The 19289-nt window shown below is 39.9% G+C and overlaps 1 protein-coding gene across 3 annotated transcripts in view; it reads left to right on the top strand.

The window, feature by feature from the left end:
• Positions 1-19289, top strand: part of map1aa (microtubule-associated protein 1Aa) — a 48123-nt gene that overhangs the window by 17641 nt on the left and 11193 nt on the right. The window contains exons 1-2 of one of the 3 annotated variants that reach the window (XM_034108035.2): positions 1699-1776; positions 18073-18155. Coding sequence is in view for 2 of the 3 variants with exons in the window: in XM_034108026.2 (XP_033963917.1) it covers positions 1837-1861; positions 18073-18155 (108 nt within the window). In the remaining variant the exon portion in view is untranslated. The other 2 variants (XM_034108026.2, XM_034108007.2) reach the window with 2 other exon arrangements.

Consider the following 19289-nt stretch of genomic DNA (forward strand, 5'->3'; position numbering starts at 1 on the left):
AAAATGATAAATGTCTAGACTACTTCTGACAAAGAGGGTAACATTGAACAATGAAACACGGACACCAACCTCTCTGAATTAGCATCAGTCTCTCTGTTAGTGAGATGTTGTGATTCATGGTTTATAGTGGGTCAGGTTGGCAAAGCTATTTTAGTTTGAGTCTGTCCCGCCCAGCAGCTGCTGTTTGACTCACAGCTGTTTGAAAAGTCCCGTTCCCAGAACAGACAACTTCCCACTCAACAAAAATATCTGACTTTAGTGGTTCAGATATGCTAGCACAGCATCCACCTCCACAGTAAACCTGAAGTGGTTGGTTCTTCTACCCCTGTAGTCAAAAGCAATGGATAATTACAGCTTTACAGCCACATGCTATTGTGTATCTATTTATGATATCAAAATAATGATTGAAGGCCATCCACACTCTGAGAAGTACACCTTTTTACCTTTAGGGGTACAATGGCTCATCACTGGGGCAGTACCCTCAAAGGTACAGCTTTTGTACCCTTTACCTTTGGCACAAGTTTGTACTCTTTCATTTGTACCTTATCATCAGCAGTCTTGTACATCTGGTAACAATTATGTACCTTAATTTCACACAATAGGTACACAATAGGTCTTTTTAAAAAGGTACACCATTTCTACATTTACGCATTAAAATAAAAAACATATAATGAAACTTTGGAGATTTTACATAGGGTTAAATAGTTTTCAGATTTCAGAGAGTTGATTTTACGAGTTATAAGAGGCCAAGGGTTGATTTAATTGGTAATAATTTAAACTAATATTTTGAAACATTACATATTTGACAGCAAATGCATCAGTCTGACTTATTAAGAGTATTTGTAAACTTAGCTTTTATAAATCTGACTGATTTTTTAAGCAGCAGAAGTAGCAAATATAAATAACAGAAGGCTTTACTCTGTAACAAGAAAGAAAAACATTGAGGCCACAGTTTATTCTTGCACATGATATTTCAGTAGTGGCCAAACATTTAATAATTCAGGCAGCACAGAAGGCCAAGTCTTTCGTTGCAGCTGCTACCGGGTGATTATTAGTTCTTGTTTAGCATACCTGGTTATCTGATTTACATTTTTATGAGACCGCAACTAATGTTCCCTAGCAAGCTAATGATCAAATTCACACCGGTATTTAAAGCAGGTGCACTGCACTTTAGGCAGGGAAGAAGGGTGTATACATTAACCTAAAATATAGGCACAATGTAATGCAATTTCAAGCTGTGAATTATATATTGTTCCCACAGATCAGTAAATCATGACTTGACCACTTCCTGTTGACAGAACCATTTTACTTCTGGCAGTTTGGAGGGGGGTTTGAAACTCCAATGAGAAATTAGAATTGTGGAATACAAATATGAAAAATCCAAGTTAACAACAAAGACATCTAAAGATTTATTTTTTTGTTCCATGCTGTTCATTCAGTGAGTGGTGTGTTAGGGGTCTCATGCCCTTACTATTTCTCAAATCCAGGCTGCGGCCCTGTTTCAAACATATCAATATATTTATCCCTCAAATATTAATTCTTCATGTTATCTTGAAGAGAAGTTGACCTAAAAAAAGACGAGAGCTCTTTTCTGATTCATGTGAATGCTGCTCGATCCCTTTACTATATCGGAAACGGTAGTGTACGAGGGGCTCCTGAATGCAGCACGGCTAGCACAGTGTAGGTGTGGAGCTGCAGGCCGACCCTGCTTCATCCTCATCCGCAGCAGCAGCAGCACCGCCCCTCCCTCTGCTCCATCCACACCACTGAAGGACGGTAAGACACACATTTTATTCCCGCGTTAGACAGCCTGACATCCCGCAGACGAGGCGGTGGATGTGCGCCTCTTTTCGACCGGAAGGTGATCTTATAGGAATGTTAGAGACGGGCGGCGATAGACTGGAGAATGTTCTGGAGAGGCTGCTTGTTTTATAACACCGCATCGTTAATCTGGAGCGCAATGCACTGGTAGAGGAATGCATGTATTTTTTATATTGACATTAACTGTATGTGAGGAATCGTGTTAGGATTGGTGTTTGCTGTGGTCGTGTATTAACTAGCCATCATATGATGTGAGTAACATGATGATTAAGAATCTAATTTCATATCGTTTACATGTCCTGTTAACGAAGAGCCTACTTTTTTTTTTTATTTGCTCCTAAAATGCTCCAATAGTAGTTTATATAGACATGCTATGGGGCATTTATGTAATTATGTCACACATAGTACTTTCTGGTATGCTGTTGAGGCAATGGCCAGGATTTAAGGAGGTCATGAGTTCCGATTGCTCCCAGCACAATCTCACATGATTTAGCCATCAGAAAAGATAAATGACACCCTCTTTTCTATTTATATCTTAAACTATATTTCCTGTAAATGGGATGTTCTAGTTATTGAGTTAAATGATTGTTTAAAGCGTTTTTCACAATGCCAGGGATGTAATTCTACGAAATCCCTTGTTTTTATACTAATCTCAAATGATCGATTCAATATGTGCAATTGTAGGAAGAATGTCAACTCCTCCTTAGGTTGTTAAATCCCTAAAATAAATAAAAAGTATATAGAGGCCATGTTACTTTAAGCCACAGCTCTTTCTGGCATTGCTTAATTATCTTCTTTTCATAAAGGATGATGATAATGCAGGATACCGTTTGGAGCTAAGGTAGGCCTTTAGCTTCTTGACTCCTGCCCACGCTTTAACCCACAGTGTATATTCAGTTGTCAGCTGCCCTCAATTCAGTCAAGTAAATTGGGCTGACCTGATTTTTTAGATGGGGGAAAAAAGAATCTTCTGACCTGAAGGCAACAGCTGAGCCTCGCTGACTGTTGGGCTGAGCCGCAGCAGCTGGTCGGTTCATCTGCAACCTGTGTAGGGATGTGCTGGATTACACTTCACTCTCTGAATAACCCTTAATTTATGCAACAGGCTAGACAAAACTGACACACACTGACGACTTGCCGATGTTTCTTCTAGTGGCACGCAAGGCAGAACGCGTTATTTCTTTGGTGTTTTATGTACAAAATGGACATGTAAGGTTCCCCTGAGATGGCTTGTAGAAATACATACGTTATTGATGATTCACGAATGGTCAACCTATTTATATTATTTAAATGCAATATATTTGGACTGTTGCTGCAGCTAACCATTTTTTTTATCAAAAATTGATCAATAGGTCCATAAAATGTCATTAAATTGTGAAAAGTGCCAATCCCAGTAATACAGTATTTACACACCCAAGGCGACAGCTTCAGGAGAGATGAAACATCTAGTCGTTTTACAAAAGAATAACAAATAAACCTTTACTAATTGCTGAAATCACATTGAAGGCATCTTTAGTTTTTAAACAGGTAACAGCCTTTGGTGGGGGAAATCAAATAGCACAATATGTTTGATTAAATACCTCAAAAGCCTTATTGTAACAATATTGCAGGGTTGGCTGTTTGTACTCTCAAAATATGAACACATTGAGATTTTTTGATTAAATAAGTGGGAAAATATTAGAACATATGGAACAGTCTTGTAAATTAAACACATTACATTACTTTACTGTAAAGCAGCTTTTAACAACAGGAAAAGATGACAACTATTTAGGGCTCCTCCTACACATTTCATTTTTTATTGATGAATTAAAATACATGACATTTTATATAAAATATCAGCAACTAGTGAAAAACGGCTTAAATATTCAGACCATCAATCCAACACCCACATTTAGATTATCATTGCATAATATATGCTCACATTAGAGAAACTCGAACAGAATGGTCTGTTGATTGGCTGATCGTCTTCATACTTCATACTTCATATTGGTTGGGACCAAAACGATTTATTTGAAGATGAAGATTTTATCAATGTAACAATTAGTTTGCAAATAAAAACATGTCAATATTGGTTAGCTGCAGCCCTACTCCTGTTATCATACATCCACCAGTTTGCCCAGCTGGTGGTTTATCATCACCACTGGAAGCTGTCTTTGAAATGTCCTTGAGTCGGCGTCCTCTCTCAGTGACTGAACATGTGGACACACAGGCTGAGCAGAGCAGCTCGGGTCATCTGCAACAGTGCTTCTGAAAGACCGTGTTTCATAATGTCTAACTGAATGCACTTTATTATTAGATTCTCCTTTAGAAACTCCCCCACCACCTCCCGCCACACACACCACCCTGTAGTGTGCTCTGTGAACTCCCATAATGCCTCAGGGCGGGTAAAGGCAGAGTGCTGAGCTCAGCAGGATCAGCAGGGTGGAGCTCGGAGGAGATGGATGCCCAGCAACAAGGATAGGTTTATGCTGCCTGCTACAGTATAGTGGTCCCCTGCTGAATGGGGTTGTATTCACTCCATCGGTGGGATGATATCAAATCAGAAAAGAGCTGCTAATACTTGAGAGAGAAGACTTTCCATAATTTAACACTGATATACTGGAAGTCTATCCCTTATTTCTGCTCTTGTAGAGCATAACTGTATTTCTATAGCTTTAACATCCAACGAAATCTGTGTAATCTTTACACCTACGGGTGTTTAGTACCCCTTGTACTAAATGGGTCAGTACGCTTGAAATAAATTGCTCTTCTTTTTGGTAAAGAGTGCCTGAATATTCATTACACGTGCAAAAATAATATTGATTTTAATTCGCATCCCAATGCGGACATGGATGATTCTGCATCTCTGCGGTGACAAAGTGTAATCCTGAGTTTGAAAATATAATGAGACCTACATTCAAAATCAAATTAATTTATAGTTTCTAACATTTTTACGTTATATATTTTTCACATAAGTGATGGCCTAGAAAAAGTAGATTTTGGAGAAAAGGTTTTAGATTGTATCAGAATCAGAATACCTTTATTAGTCCCACAGAGGGGACATTTACGTTGTTACAGCAGAAAAGAGCCACAGACAGCTTAATGTTACATGCATTAAAAAGTACTAAGTAAAAAAAAAAAAAGTTATGATATAACAAATATAATACAAAATAAAAAGTTACACAATTTACAAAATACACATCCTGTAACAGTTCTTAGGATTTAGCAGCCAGGTATATATTGCACAGTTATTAACGTAATATATATATATTGCACATAGTTGGATGGTATTTAACAGCAAGGGGTGTTATAGTCTGTGTTGTGTTGTGGGGGGGTGTGTGTGTGTGTGTGTGTGTGTGTGTGTGTGTGTGTGTGTGTGTGTGTGTGTGTGTGTGTGTGTGTGTGGGTCTACTAGGGGCTGTGATGGTTGTAAAGTCTGACTGCTGCAGGAAGGAAGGACCTGCTGTATCTCTCCGTGAGACAGCAGGGGTGCAGCAGCCTGTTGCTGAAGGAGCTGCACAGTGAGGACAGGGTGTCCTGGAGGGGGTGGGACACATTGTCCAGCAGGGAGGACAGCTTGGCTGCCATTCTCCTGTCTCCCACCACCTCCACAGTGTCCAGAGGACTCCCCAGGACAGAGCTGGCCTTCCTTACCAGTCTGTTCAGTCTCTTCCTGTCAGCAGCCAAGATGCTGCTGCCCCAGCAGATCACACCATAGAAAATGGCTGATGCCACAACAGAGTCATACAATGTCTTATAGTTAATTTCCTGTAGCAACAGTTGCATTAATTGATGAAAAAAGTGGTCATGTTCAGAAATATGGAAAATTGGATGTTATATCTCGAGATGCTTTGAGAATCGTTATCGAATCATGTCCTAAAGCCAGTGAGGACTCACTCCGCTGTTACTGTATATACAGCATATTGGTGATTGGCTTGTAAACCAGTTGCTTATAAAGACCAACATGTTTTTTGGGGCAGGGGCCCTACTAGTGATATTATCCGAACAAAGAGACATAGGTTGAACTTTGAATAAAATAGTTCATTCCAGTAGAGCATTATTAAAGGATCACACAGGGTTGTCTCCATGAATTAAAATAGAGTACATGCAATCCTCTTTAACTATTTTCATTTTCTTTGGTCAGTTTGGAACATTTAATAGCACAGAAATGAGCCTTGAACCCTAATGGCCATTACATGAATTCTACATGAGTAGTGTGTAATTATTGAGTCATTATTAGAAACACCACAATATAATTGCTTTATGTATCCAAATTGATTCAAAATCCAGAAGTGAGTTAGCTAATAAATCATGGAACGCTAACAGGAAAAAATAAGCTCAGTGATTGGATTTGATTTACTGCAAATAAGTCTACTCAAAAATACTCACCATAGTATTAATTGCGTATTGACGGGGAAAACTGGTCCAAACCACTGACTCCAACACATCAAATCAGGCATCTTCCACCAGAAGTTATGTTTTTCAAGTCATTCAGCAAACAGAACTAGAAGAAATGTTGAAAAAGACTAAAAATCACACTTTGAGTAACTGACAAAAACAGAACACATTCTGTCAGTTATCTAATTACGCAACATGAAACATTAAGAACAATTAATATAGCTACCAACGACTGAGCTGTAGATGTCCACAACGACCCTAAAAAGGCATTAGGTTTGTGCTGTGATACGAACATTAATTCAGAGAGAAGCTCCAATTAGTTTGAAAGGAGTTGCTCATTTATTGTGAGGATGATTCAACTAGGAGAGATCCATCTCTGTGTCTGTCTGCTTGATTTCACTGAGCCCACATTTCTACACTGATACATATATTAAAATACTCTGATGGGATTACAGCAGCTTGTCTGAAGAAAACCAATCAACACTTAGACCAGTTATGACGTCTTTCGAGGTGTAAGTGTGAAACAGCGTGGAAATAATGACGTACATAAGATCTTCAGCAACACTGCAACTACTCAACATCTTCCTATATCTATGAATATGTCCACCTACATTAGATGTGGTACAGTATGTCTTTACTGTTTTTGATTCAGTTCGTTTCACAGGCTCTTATTCAGCCTATATGGTAACTTCCCTAAGGCTCACCCTGAGAGCTGCATCAGAGTCAATACATCTGAGGGTGAAAGCAGCAGGTACAAATCACCTGCATGCCACAGTGATGTTCCTCTAAGGAAATGTACACTGCCTTGTTTGATCCTTAGTTCGGTTACTGTTGCTTGGAGTCATGATTCTTTCAGCGCACTGAGCTAGTTTAAGTCTGATGGGCGAGGTGTTCATTGATGAACCAGGACAGTGAACAGTGATTAACCTACATACATCATGTTACCCCATACGGTCTGTGGCCCCTAAGGCAAACCTTACTTCTGCTTCAGTAACACACAGTTGGTGTTTCCGATCTGGAAGCGATGAAGCATCACAAAACGGTAACATTGAACTTCTCTGTAAACCTCCAACAATACAGGCGTTGGTCCAGACCGGAATATCTCAACAGCTATTGGGTGGATTGCGACACATATTGCAAGGCATTTTTGTTTTCAAAAGGATTAAATCCCACTTGACATTACCTCTAGTGCTACCATGAGCTTGACATATGTGCCTTTAAGTGAGATGTCTTGAAAACTATTGGGGAGTTTGCTTTTATACAAAACTCATATCTCTCTAATACCTTTTAAGGCTAAATACTTGCTAAACAAATAACATTATAGGTAATGCTTTGCTTGCCAATACTCTAAAGTCAGACGGTAAACATGACACCTGCTCAGCGTGTTAGCATTGCCATTGTATGCGTATTAGCATGCAGACCACTACATTAATCTAAAGCACCTAGCATGGCTGTAGTGTATTGAATCAAGTACAGTAACTGCATGTCATGTAAAAACTAACGGAGACAAACCGTAAGAGATCTTTTATGAATTATACAGTTTAGCAGACAGACAGAATTAGCATGTAGCTGTGAGCAGATCAGTTGGTATCTTAAGAGACAGATATGTTTCTCAGATGTTAGGGACATTAAAAACCGAATAACTTGACAGAGATCAAGTGGTGAAAAACACTGTGTAGGTAGAAAACAGTTTTCCGACATGTTCACAATATCATCTTGACTTGCGTGGACAATAAAGCTACTTCTGCTGCCACCAATTTTCCAAAAGATAACTTGGATATTGGAATCGAGTGTAGAATGCTAATCGGATAGTTAGCATGCGTGTCAAATGACAGCTATTGGCCTACAAAACAACTGATTACCATTAAAGATATACATACATTACATACTATTAAGAGTTGGACAGGTCAACATTTTTAACAGTTGGTGACGCTGCATAAGGTCAGAGGGTTGCCAAAATCAGTAGCGTCTTCATGAGAGAAACATGTTTATCGCAATCTATCCAATAGTTGTTGAGATACTATAGGCTACAACTAACTAATAATCCATAGAGCTATACGTTGGTAGCGTGGCTAAAGTGTGAATTTAAGCATTTATAGACAAAGTTTCTCCTAAATTATGTTTACAACCTTCATTTTATAATAACCACTCGTTAGCAATAATTACAGTACGGCTAAAGAGTGCCAATTACCTAGCTCATTATATTCACATTCCCTGCTTTGACTAATAGCCCTCTGGATGAGTCAGACCAGTCATAAGGAGGCCATCTTACTGCTGTGTCATAAAAGGAAAGATATAATTGACCATTCTGCCACTTAATATAAAATAACTTATAATAAACCTGATGCCAGCTGGAAACCGGACAAGCAGCAACCTGCCGTAACACAGAAACAACCCCTTAGTAGTTTGTTCTTGTGAGCTTCTGAGGACAAAAAATGTTTTAATAGCTTGACTCAATTTGACTACAACAGGTGAGTTTTTGAAATCATCCCTTACTTTTTATATAAGGTTAAAAGAGTTGTGTTGTGTAAAAGTTATTTATTTGAGATATCTTACAATATCAGTACATTGTTAAAGGTAGGGTGGGTAAGAATGGAGAAACCAGCTCGAGTGCGCTAGAATTTGAAAGTACACAGCTGAAAAAAATCTGCCCCTTCCTTCAGACTTCCTTACAGAGAGAGCCCCTCCTCCAACACACACGAACGCGCACATGACCAATGAGGGCACGAGATAAGTTTGTGCACAGATGGAAGGCTGACAGGCAGGTAGGCCATCCAGTTACTTTAGCCGGGCCGTGCTTTTTACAGTACTACGGCTTCCACAGATTTGATGTATTTATTGTCAAGGCATTTAATGCATTGCTATCAGGATGTTAAGAGCATTCCATGGAATATAACAAAAAGTGTTTCTGAAGTGAATTATCTACCTCACCTTTAAATGGAGGCAGATGGAGTGTCCTCGCTGAAGAATATGTCTGAATGTGTCCAGAGTCAGCGCTTCCTCTGTCTGACTTTATATAATATATGAGCATGCTGAATGCTGAAAACCACCACCGGACATATTTTTTTTACTCTGTGAGTAAACAATAAGAGGATGTGGAGTCATACAGAGTGACATATATGGGACATGGTCTACTTTACTACACAAACATCCACAAACACACCTCTGACATATCTCTGGACCTCAGGTAGCGTGCCAGTATGAAGCTGTGGCAGTGAATGGGCAGAGAATGTGTCGTAGCCGGCTGCACACCGCTTCCCATCATGCACCAGAGGCACGATTGTGTGGGCTCACTGTGCTTTTCATTAATTCCTTAATGCTATGAAACTCCCACTCACTCTCTCACTAGACATCTCACTTTGATTTTCAGAGAGGGAAGCTTTTCTTCTGCACCATCTTACTTTGTAAAGCTCGGTGAAACAAAACAAATGTACCAGATTGTGTGCGGTCATATACACTGAACAAAAATATAAACGCAACACTTTTGTTTTTGCTCCCATTTTTCATGAGATGAACTCAAAGATTTAAAACATTTTCTATATGCACAAAATAACCATTTCTCTCAAATATTGTTCATGATTATTGCACAGGTGTGCCTTAGGCTGGCCACAATAAAAGGCCACTCTGAAACGTGCATTTTTGCTTTATTGGGGGGGTCTGGGGGGGTCCGAAAACCAGTCATTATCTGGTGTGAGGGGTCGGGTTAGGGTTAGGGATGCACGGTATTGGTTTTTTGAAACCGATACCGATAACTTCCTGCTTCTCAAGACCGATACCGATAACCGATAATATAATATATATATATTAGGGCTGTCAAGTTAACGCGTTAACATTTTTTAACGCCACTAATTATTTTAACGTGATTAGCGCATGTGTATTTTTTTTCCTCGGCCGCCCCGTAGTTTCAGAGCGCATCGACCATCTACAAGCTGATGCTGACAGCCCCGCTCCTGCCGCCCGCTTGTGGCAGACCACACTTCTACGCTCACCGGCAGGCACCGACTGGCCATCTGGAGGACCGGGAGGGTGTGTGTATGTGTGGCCCGAGCGAGCGAGAGAGAGACCTTACGTGCATTGTTGTTGTTAGCATCTGGTGCTAGCTAGCTGCGCTAACGGATATAAGAAGCTGTTTAAATGAAAACAGAGGAGCGACATTTCGCCACAACTGCGCCGAACACTTGACTTTATGCAGGAAGCCAGACAGTGGGACATTGTACGAAAAGTCAGCACACTCCGCACGGATAGTGCGCAACATGATTGCAGCGTCCAGGCAGCTCCCGTTTGAGCATATGCCTTGAGTTGCACATAGCTCCAACGCGCACACAGGCCACTCGATTCACAACATTACCCTAACCCTACCCCCTCACACCAGATACGGACCCCCCCAGACCCCCACCAGACACCTGTGCAATAATCATGCTGTCTAATCAGCATCTTGATATGCCACACCTGTGAGGTGGGATGGATTATTTCGGCAAAGGAGAAGTGCTCACTATCACAGATTTTTTCAGATTTGTGAACAATATTTGAGAGAAATGGTTATTTTGTGTATTTAGAAAATGTTTTAGATCTTTGAGTTCATCTCATGCAAAATGGGAGCAAAAACAAAAGTGTTGCGTTTATATTTTTGTTCACTGAAAGTCTCAAAGGTTTCCAAATCAACCACAAGGTCAATTTAGTAGCTCTTCTGAGGCTCTTGATCATGTCAATTTTTCTAAGGATGGCGTTGTCAAATTGTAATGGGGTATCTAGATTTAAAAACATTTTTCATTTTGATTTACAATACTTCTTTCACAGCAGTTCAAGGACTTCTTTTTCCAGTTAGCTTATCTAAGTTGAGGCAAAAGTACATTCTATGATCGAATACACAATCTTTTTCATGAAGAGAAATGGAAAATTGAACATTAAACATTTCCTAAACTAAACGGTGAACACTCCAAATGTTGAAATCAAAATAAATGATTGAAAAGACAGAACGTTTTGTAATTATTAGATATTTTCTAATAAGTATGAGAGAATAAATCATAGAGATAAATAAGTCATTAGAGAAAGTCATTGGAGAAAGCATTTTACTTCATTAGAAATCCTTCAAGGTCTTCATCTCAATTGTAACTGATTCAAGTCGTATTAACCATTGAGCTTGCATGTCAGATCCATATCCATGAACAAGTATAAGCAATATTCTGCTGATGAAGAAGAACCCTGGTGTGTCAATGAATGAGCTTTTAATAAGATAAAGTCATGTATGTGTGTAGATGAGGTGAAAAGGGGGCCTCCAGTGCCTCCTGTGCACATGGCCCATAATTCCTTGCTGCATCTCTGCGTTGTGACAAAACACTGCCATTCAGCTAACTGATATGAACGCTGTGCATGTCTGAGAAGCTTATTAACCGCCTCGCTCTGCTCATTCCTATTTCAAGCTTTCCAAGGACAATCTCCTGTAAAACCACTCATGTGCCCACACATCATTCAGACTGTTATCATGGAAACAAATGTAGTCTGGGCTTCTGTGGCTCATGCTTCATCTAGCTGAATACAACAGACTAATAATGGAAGATTAATTGGAGGAGGATGGATACTAGTAAAACTGTGACACTCTGTCAGCCCTGTTGGCTCCGAGGGATAAAGTGTCTCGAGCACAGCAGGCATGAGATTATAGTGGTGTATAAAACCTATACTGTTCCCTTTATAACAACTGGATAATGACTGGTCAGTTTTGCCTGTGGATGATATGATGGAAGTGAAAAGTTTGGACTCAACAGCTTCAGGCGTACGGCTGTATAGATGCCAGCTAACATACTGGACTGTAGCTATATAGAATCTCTTTAAAAAAGAAAATCCAAACTCAACAGCCACTTTCTAGATTTTTCCAGGGATTTGAAGTGTGCCTTCATCAGCAGAATTATGCTTATACGTTTTCATATATATGCATCTGCCATGTTTATTTTTCCTTTTCACAATGTATTAGGAGTAGTATGTCCTGCTTGACACATTACAATGGCCACGATAACCACTGATAACACTGAACATGGGTGTGTACCGATAGGTCAAACCCATTTCATGACTGGATTGACACAAGTACTGTTTTTCCCATTCATGACATTAACTTGATGAAATGATTTTTTAACTTGATTTCTTTTATGACTCTCGTGGTGAACAGTGAGTCTAACCGAAAGAGGTTAATACCTGCTCTCCTTTCTTGTAGCGCGATGTGAAGGTCGTCATGTCTCCTTTCCAGCAGCCTTTCAGATGTCTTTCTGTCTGCTGTCGGTGCTCCAGTTAATTTGATGTCATAACGGTTAAAGGCACTAAAAGAGATAAGATAACAATAAATACGGTTAATGTGAAGCTCCTCCGTGAGGGCACTCAGCCCTCCTTGAAATAAGGTTGTCAGATGTAGCCTTGCTTTATAAAGAATATTTTGATGCTCCTAGTAAATGTTTAAAATAGCACTGGAAGTCAAACAATGCAATTAATCCCCGAAAACACTTTGTGTCCAACATTTAGGTAGTAGTCTATTTTTATTTCAATGTCACAGAAAAGGATTAGGTCCACATGTGAATTTTCGTTTTAGATGAAATAAGTATTCTGACTTTAATCTCAGAACTTTATTAGATCAGATCTCATAAAAAGAAAATTCACATGTGGACCTAATCCTCTTCCGTACAATTGATATGATCCAACCTCAGAATTGGGGCAACTTTTTAATAAACACAATTGTTGCTCCCTCTAATGTTGCCAGTAATATTCATGAGACAGCCACAGTGTGAACATTTTCTGCCACATGCATGTAGTGTTGTCACGATACCAACATTTTGGTTTCGATACCGATACCAAGTCAAGAATTGCGATTCCGATTCTTTTTCGATACTTTTCTTAAAAAAAGGGAAACACGGAATATCGGCTTTAAAATTAGGAATAACAGATGATTTTAGCAGTCAGAACAACTAAAGCAGCAGTGTTACTAAGAACAGAAACGCCAAAGAGTCACATCTAATATAAATATATATAAAAGCATTTATTTTAATTGTGTAGCAGTGAGTTTAACATTTTGGCAGCACTGTTGAGCATTTTGAAAATGTATTTTCATGCGTCTGTGCAAGGCTTAGTCTTTCCATCTTTATAGCCACTGGTGTAAAGAAACTAAATTCATAAACTCAAGTACTACTTGGGTACAATGTTGAGATACTTGTACTTTATTTAAGTATTTCAATGTTTCTTTTGCTACTTTGTACTTCTAATCCACTACAGTTCAGAAATAATGGTGTACTTTTCCTCCACTACATGTATTTAATCCCTTTAGTTACTTCACAGATCTGGATGAATGATGTGAAATATAATCAACTCTTAAAGCAGACTTTAGTTCCACCTGGAGTAAATCCACCAGCTACCCTGCAGTATACAAAGTCATTCAAACTAGCTGCACATTTACCAGCTTTGAGAACACTTTCATGATCAATCATTATAAAACATATCATATATATTATTCTGAAATGGACCAATCTGCACAATGACTACTTTTACTGTCGCTACTTTTACTTGAGGAACATTTTGAATGCAGTACTTTTACTGTAACAGAGTATTCCTACACTCTGGTGCTTCTAGTACAAGACCTGAGCACTTCTACTTTTACTGTCGCTACTTTAACTATATTTTGATGATAATACTTTTGTACTTTTATTTGAGGAACATTTTGATTGCAGGATTGTTCCTACATTCTGGTACTTCTACTTTAACTCAAGTACAAGACCTGGGTACTTCTACTTTTACTCAAGTACAAGATATATACTTATACCACCTCCGTTTATAGCCTATGAAAAAAACTAATAGAAAACGAAGGCTAAAGCTAACGTTAGCAGATAGTGATGCTAGTTTGCTAGTTAAGTTTGCTCAACGATAATATTGCGACTTTTCAGTGCACATCACGCTCTGCCGCTCCGACAGGAAGCTCTGCTCTGAACACCTGAGACTTCTGGCGTCTTTTTTGTCAACAAGCCGAGGCGCAGCGGCAGTTGCACTCCCACTTGCAGCCATGCTTCTCGTTTTCTCACATGCTCTGGCAGCTAGCGCGTGGCCGCGTGCACGAGAGAGGGGAGGGACTTAGAACGTGCTTGAGAGGAGCGGGACTGCAGGCACGGCTGCAGTGCAGGGAGTGGAAGCAGAGCGCTGAACACACACGGCTCTTATTAAACGGCGGTTTTTCACGGGAGTACTTTTCCCCGTCATTCTTAAAGTACCGATACTAATGAAACGGAGGAATCGTACCGTTTTTAACGGCAGGGTATCGCGGTACCTTTCAAGTATCGGTACACCGTGCAACACTACATGCATGTTTGCTGACTGGGATTGAATGCAGCTGTGTCAGCAATTATAGAGAGCCAATCAGCTGGCACCTGAGAGCATACCTGGTAACTATGGTAAGGACATCAAAAAACTCACAAATGTAGGACCGACATGTGGATTGTGAATGTTTAATATTTAACATAGTTCACATGAATGCTGGTCTTTTACATTCACATCAATAAATCATGTGCATAGTTCAGAATCCCATACTAATGAGCAACCAGTCTTCCTCAACATATTAAGAAGAAGAAAAAAACCCTGAATGTCGATATTGGCATTGTTTTTTCTATCGGCACAAGTTAACCCTTAAATGGGCATTCAGATTTAAATATTCTGGAAACATTTATTGCTATTTTTTTATTTCAACCATAATACACCCATATAACTGTTATTTCATAAGTGTTATTTGACCCATGTTACACCCATTTAACACCAATATCTCATCCATATTACAGAGCAAAGACATTGTTATAACACCCATTTCACACATCCTGTGAAATGACTGTATCCCTCAGGAAACGTAAACCATTTAAGGGTTCAGAGTGCAATATTCATGCTGCATAGAGTAACTGCCTGTTGTTATTTTTACATAAACAGTCTCCAGGGTTCAGATTTAAAAGAAACAACCCAAAACCACCAGTCTGACTCTGCTCGTTTGATCAGCAGCTGAACAAACTCAGATTGTGAACATATTTCAGTGATAAATGTGACAGTAAAACAACAGCATCCATAAACTGGGCCCCAGTGAGTTTACCCAGTAAACATGCTGCTGATCTAGCGTTGGCTGTTTCACAAATTAGCTCATAATTCTGATTCGTTCCGCAGGATGCTTGTAAAACTGGTACATTGCAAAGTGACACTGCTGCCAGTGTGTTATGTAGCTGCAACCTGTTTATGAATGTAAGCTTCCCTGACCTAACACTTAACCCCAGAACAAAAAAGAGATGTCATTTCCTGAATTCATTGTTCCACCCCTCATTGCCCTTGCCTCCTCTTCCAGCAGGGGAAAGAGACACAAACACCATGTGACAGCTCCTTCACATTTTTGAGGCGGAGGAAGAGAACATCTTTCATGCTAAAAATAGATCCCCTGATGAAGCCCCTGCATGTTTATAATGCGGCTGCTGCTACGCTTTGGCCCTCGCCTTCACCTCTCATACTATGTGATGCTGCGTGCATACTCTCATGCAGTACGAGCCTCCCCTCCCTCTCACAGAAATGCTGCAATGCGTCTCCTTCAGCCAGGACTGGGTCAGTGTAACTCAGCTAGCAGCAATAGCCATAGAAGCATCCCCATAGCAACAGCAAATGAGGATTATGGCTGAGGGATTTATTTTTGTTGCGTTATTGTTGCGATTGTGTATGAAAAGAGCTTCAGGATTAAACTTGTCGAGGGGGCTTTAGTTAGGTTCAGTGGAGAAAGGAGATGGCTAGTTAGCAAAAGAGGAGACGGGGCGGGGTTGAGGACACTTCTGCAGTGTGACAGATGCTTGAAGATAGGGTGTTGTATTGTCATTAAATTAAAGTGGTCATAGGAGGTTTTTATTATGGGAAACATTGTTTTTCCTTCTAATTTGAGCTTTCAATGAGTCGGACATGCCAACATAACTTCTCATTCACTTAATCATTCCTTAGACCAGTGGTTCTCAAACTTTTTCTGTCAGGCCCCCCCTTTGGAGAAAAAAACAAGTCGGGCCCCCCCAACACAAATAGTCAGGCTCAGTGGCGGCGCCAGATATTTATTTTGGGGTGTTGTGGGGGAGCTTGACGTTTCATAGAGGGTGCTCAAACAATTAGGGTTTCCCATTAATGTCCCGGGCGCTACAGTGAAATGTTCTACTGCAACACTCCCCACGCAAATACAGTGTGACAGTCACAGTTACAATGAAGGCTTGAGGCATATAGGTGTAAGCAGGGGTAAAGTGCTATTTTTGTAGGTGGTGTGTGGACCTCACACAGGGGGGTCCGGGGGCAAGCTCTCCTGGGAAGATTTTTTTTTTAAAATATTGATGTTAAAAGCATCAATCTGGTGCACTTTGAGAGCAACATGAGAGATCTATGGATACCTCTCTCAACACCCATTTGAAACAGAACTGTAAACAGATTTACTTTTTCTTTATGGATATTTTACAAATCAGCCTTTTAAACTATATTCTTTTTTTCATACCTGTTTTTCATTTTCTCTTATTTTTTTATAACTATAATGATTATATAAACGTGTGCCTCGGAAATATTTTTTTACATTAATGGTGACCAAACCGTTTGAGACCCACTGAGATAACTTAGACTAAAGTTAACTATCTAAACACCGAGAGAGTCCTTTAGCTCACTGAGCCTCTCAGTCTGACAGGAGAGGACTCTCCTCCATCTTGTTGTTGAAAAAACTCTTTATATCCATTTGCGTAGCTCGCTAGCACCAGAAGCTAACAACTACGATCTCTCCACACACACACACACACACACACACACACACACACACACACACACACACACACACACACACACACACACACACACACACACACACACACACACACACACACACACACACACACACACACACACACACACACACACACACACACACACACACACACACACACACACACACACACACGAAGCCTTCATCACAGTTGGCATAGGGGCATGGTAAAAGGCACACTGAGGGTAACACACATTTGATAAAATAAAAACCAAGTCATTGTTTGTTCAAACCTAATTTATTGGAAGTCGTTTTGCAAGTAACCTGCTTACCCTCTCCTTCAAGGTTGTGAAGGCCAAACAGAGCCACAGAAAGAAGCAGCCTTAAGTAGAGGCTCAATCAGTGGGATCACCTGTGCTCAATTGGAGCATACCATGTAGTGCATGGGTGCGGGTGGCACTTTTCTTGCAAGTATAAAAATGTTATTGTTTGGGGCTTCTGTGGTCAAAGAGATAATATGTTGACCTATTTTGATTTGGTGTGTTTGGGTAATTTGTCTTGCATTGTGAATGTGTTTGTAGATTAGAATGACATTGGTTAGGGGTATAAATAGTGGATTGTCCTATGGGGAGGGGCTTAACATGTATAAAACCCTGGCCACAAGTGTTTTGAGGAGGGTCTGACTGTGGCGGTAGAGCAGAGAGGTACCAGTTATATGTCCTCGACCTGTAATGTATATATGAGGTTTTTGTTTTTTCAGCACGTTGGCTGTCAATAAAAGCACCTAAGGATACATTTTTCGTGACTCTAGCCATCTTATTTAATGCCTAGTTTTTTCATTGAACCTTTTCACACACACACACACACACACACACACACACACACACACACACACACACACACACACACACACACACACACACACACACACACACACTTTTTTAATCAATAATTTTTCAAATGATATATTTTTTTTAATAACCATTTTTCTTCCTGGTCTCTCGCGCCCCCCTGTCATGTCCAGTCAGAAGGAGGCCTCTGTTACTCATCAATCATTATTTGGCCTTGGTGTAGTCTTACATTTTTTTCTTTTACTGTGTTTACCGCAGGCCAGCGGATTCTCCAGTATCAGAGTGACGTCCTCGAGACAGTAGTGCTGGTGAACCCATCAGAGGAGACCGCTGCCTCAGAGGTAAGTCACACCTGGAGAACACAGACAACGCACAGCATGGTGCTGATGAGCAGACTCTCTGAACTTGGTTTCACTCACCAAGAACCTAGCAGCTCCTGCTGTTCAAGACTCAGCTTAAATGGGAGGTCCATGTCTCTACTGCTTGTGATCAACAGAAAAACACACAAAGTGTGATTCTCACATACTGCTTTGTGTTATAAATAAACCCACTCAGATGTCTCAGATCTGACTGTCATGTGTGAAAATGAGTCAAAAGTTAGCATAGCATTTGACTGCTGGTGAAGGAAAAATCTAGAACTTTTGAACCTTGTTGTTTTCATTATTATTTTTGTGTAGTGTAGTATGATATAGGAAATGTTTGAACCTACATCATTTGAACTATATATTTGTTATACACCTGATGATATCCCTAGAAAGAAAACCTGTTTGTTTACAATCATACTGCACTTTGCACTGTATTTTACTTCTGCATTTCAGCTTTATGTTTTTGTTTCAGGATCTTCAGCTTCTTGACGAGAACCAATGATTTGTGAAACAGCCTTTTGCTAGCTAAAATTAAAAGAAAATATTTCCTTTTCCACTCTATTTTGATGGAGGCAAGAGGTAGTGATTAAGACTAAAACGTCTTGGGAGCAATACTTTAGACTGCATCATTTAAATATGTTTTTATTGTATTGACTTATACACTTTGATTTGAAGTCTTTAACTTTCGCTTTCCATTCATCATTCATAAGTATTTTATCTCTCACTGGCTCGATGTTGCATGGATTGTAGCCTTTATTTAACCAGGTGAAAGCCCAGTGACTGAGCCTCCGTGCAGTTGAAGGCAGACCTGCCTTGGCATACAGGGTACAGTGATGAGTGCTTTACAGTTAGTAACAAATCTCAGAGCACTGTGATAGACGGCATCTAACTTTTCCAGGCAATGGGCAGGTGCATTCATATAGATCAAATCACCATAGTCCAGCACAGGTAAAAAGGTCACAGTGACTAGCCTTTTCCTGGCCTCAAGTGAGAAACAGGACGTGTTTCTGTAGAAGAAACCTAGTCTAACCCTCAGCTTTTTAAGCAGATTAATGACCTGAAGTTTAGACAATCATCAAGACAGATACCTAGGTATTTATAACACGTAAC

The sequence above is a fragment of the Pseudochaenichthys georgianus genome, chromosome 3, assembly GCF_902827115.2.
Source record: "Pseudochaenichthys georgianus chromosome 3, fPseGeo1.2, whole genome shotgun sequence".
NCBI lineage: Eukaryota > Metazoa > Chordata > Actinopteri > Perciformes > Channichthyidae > Pseudochaenichthys > Pseudochaenichthys georgianus.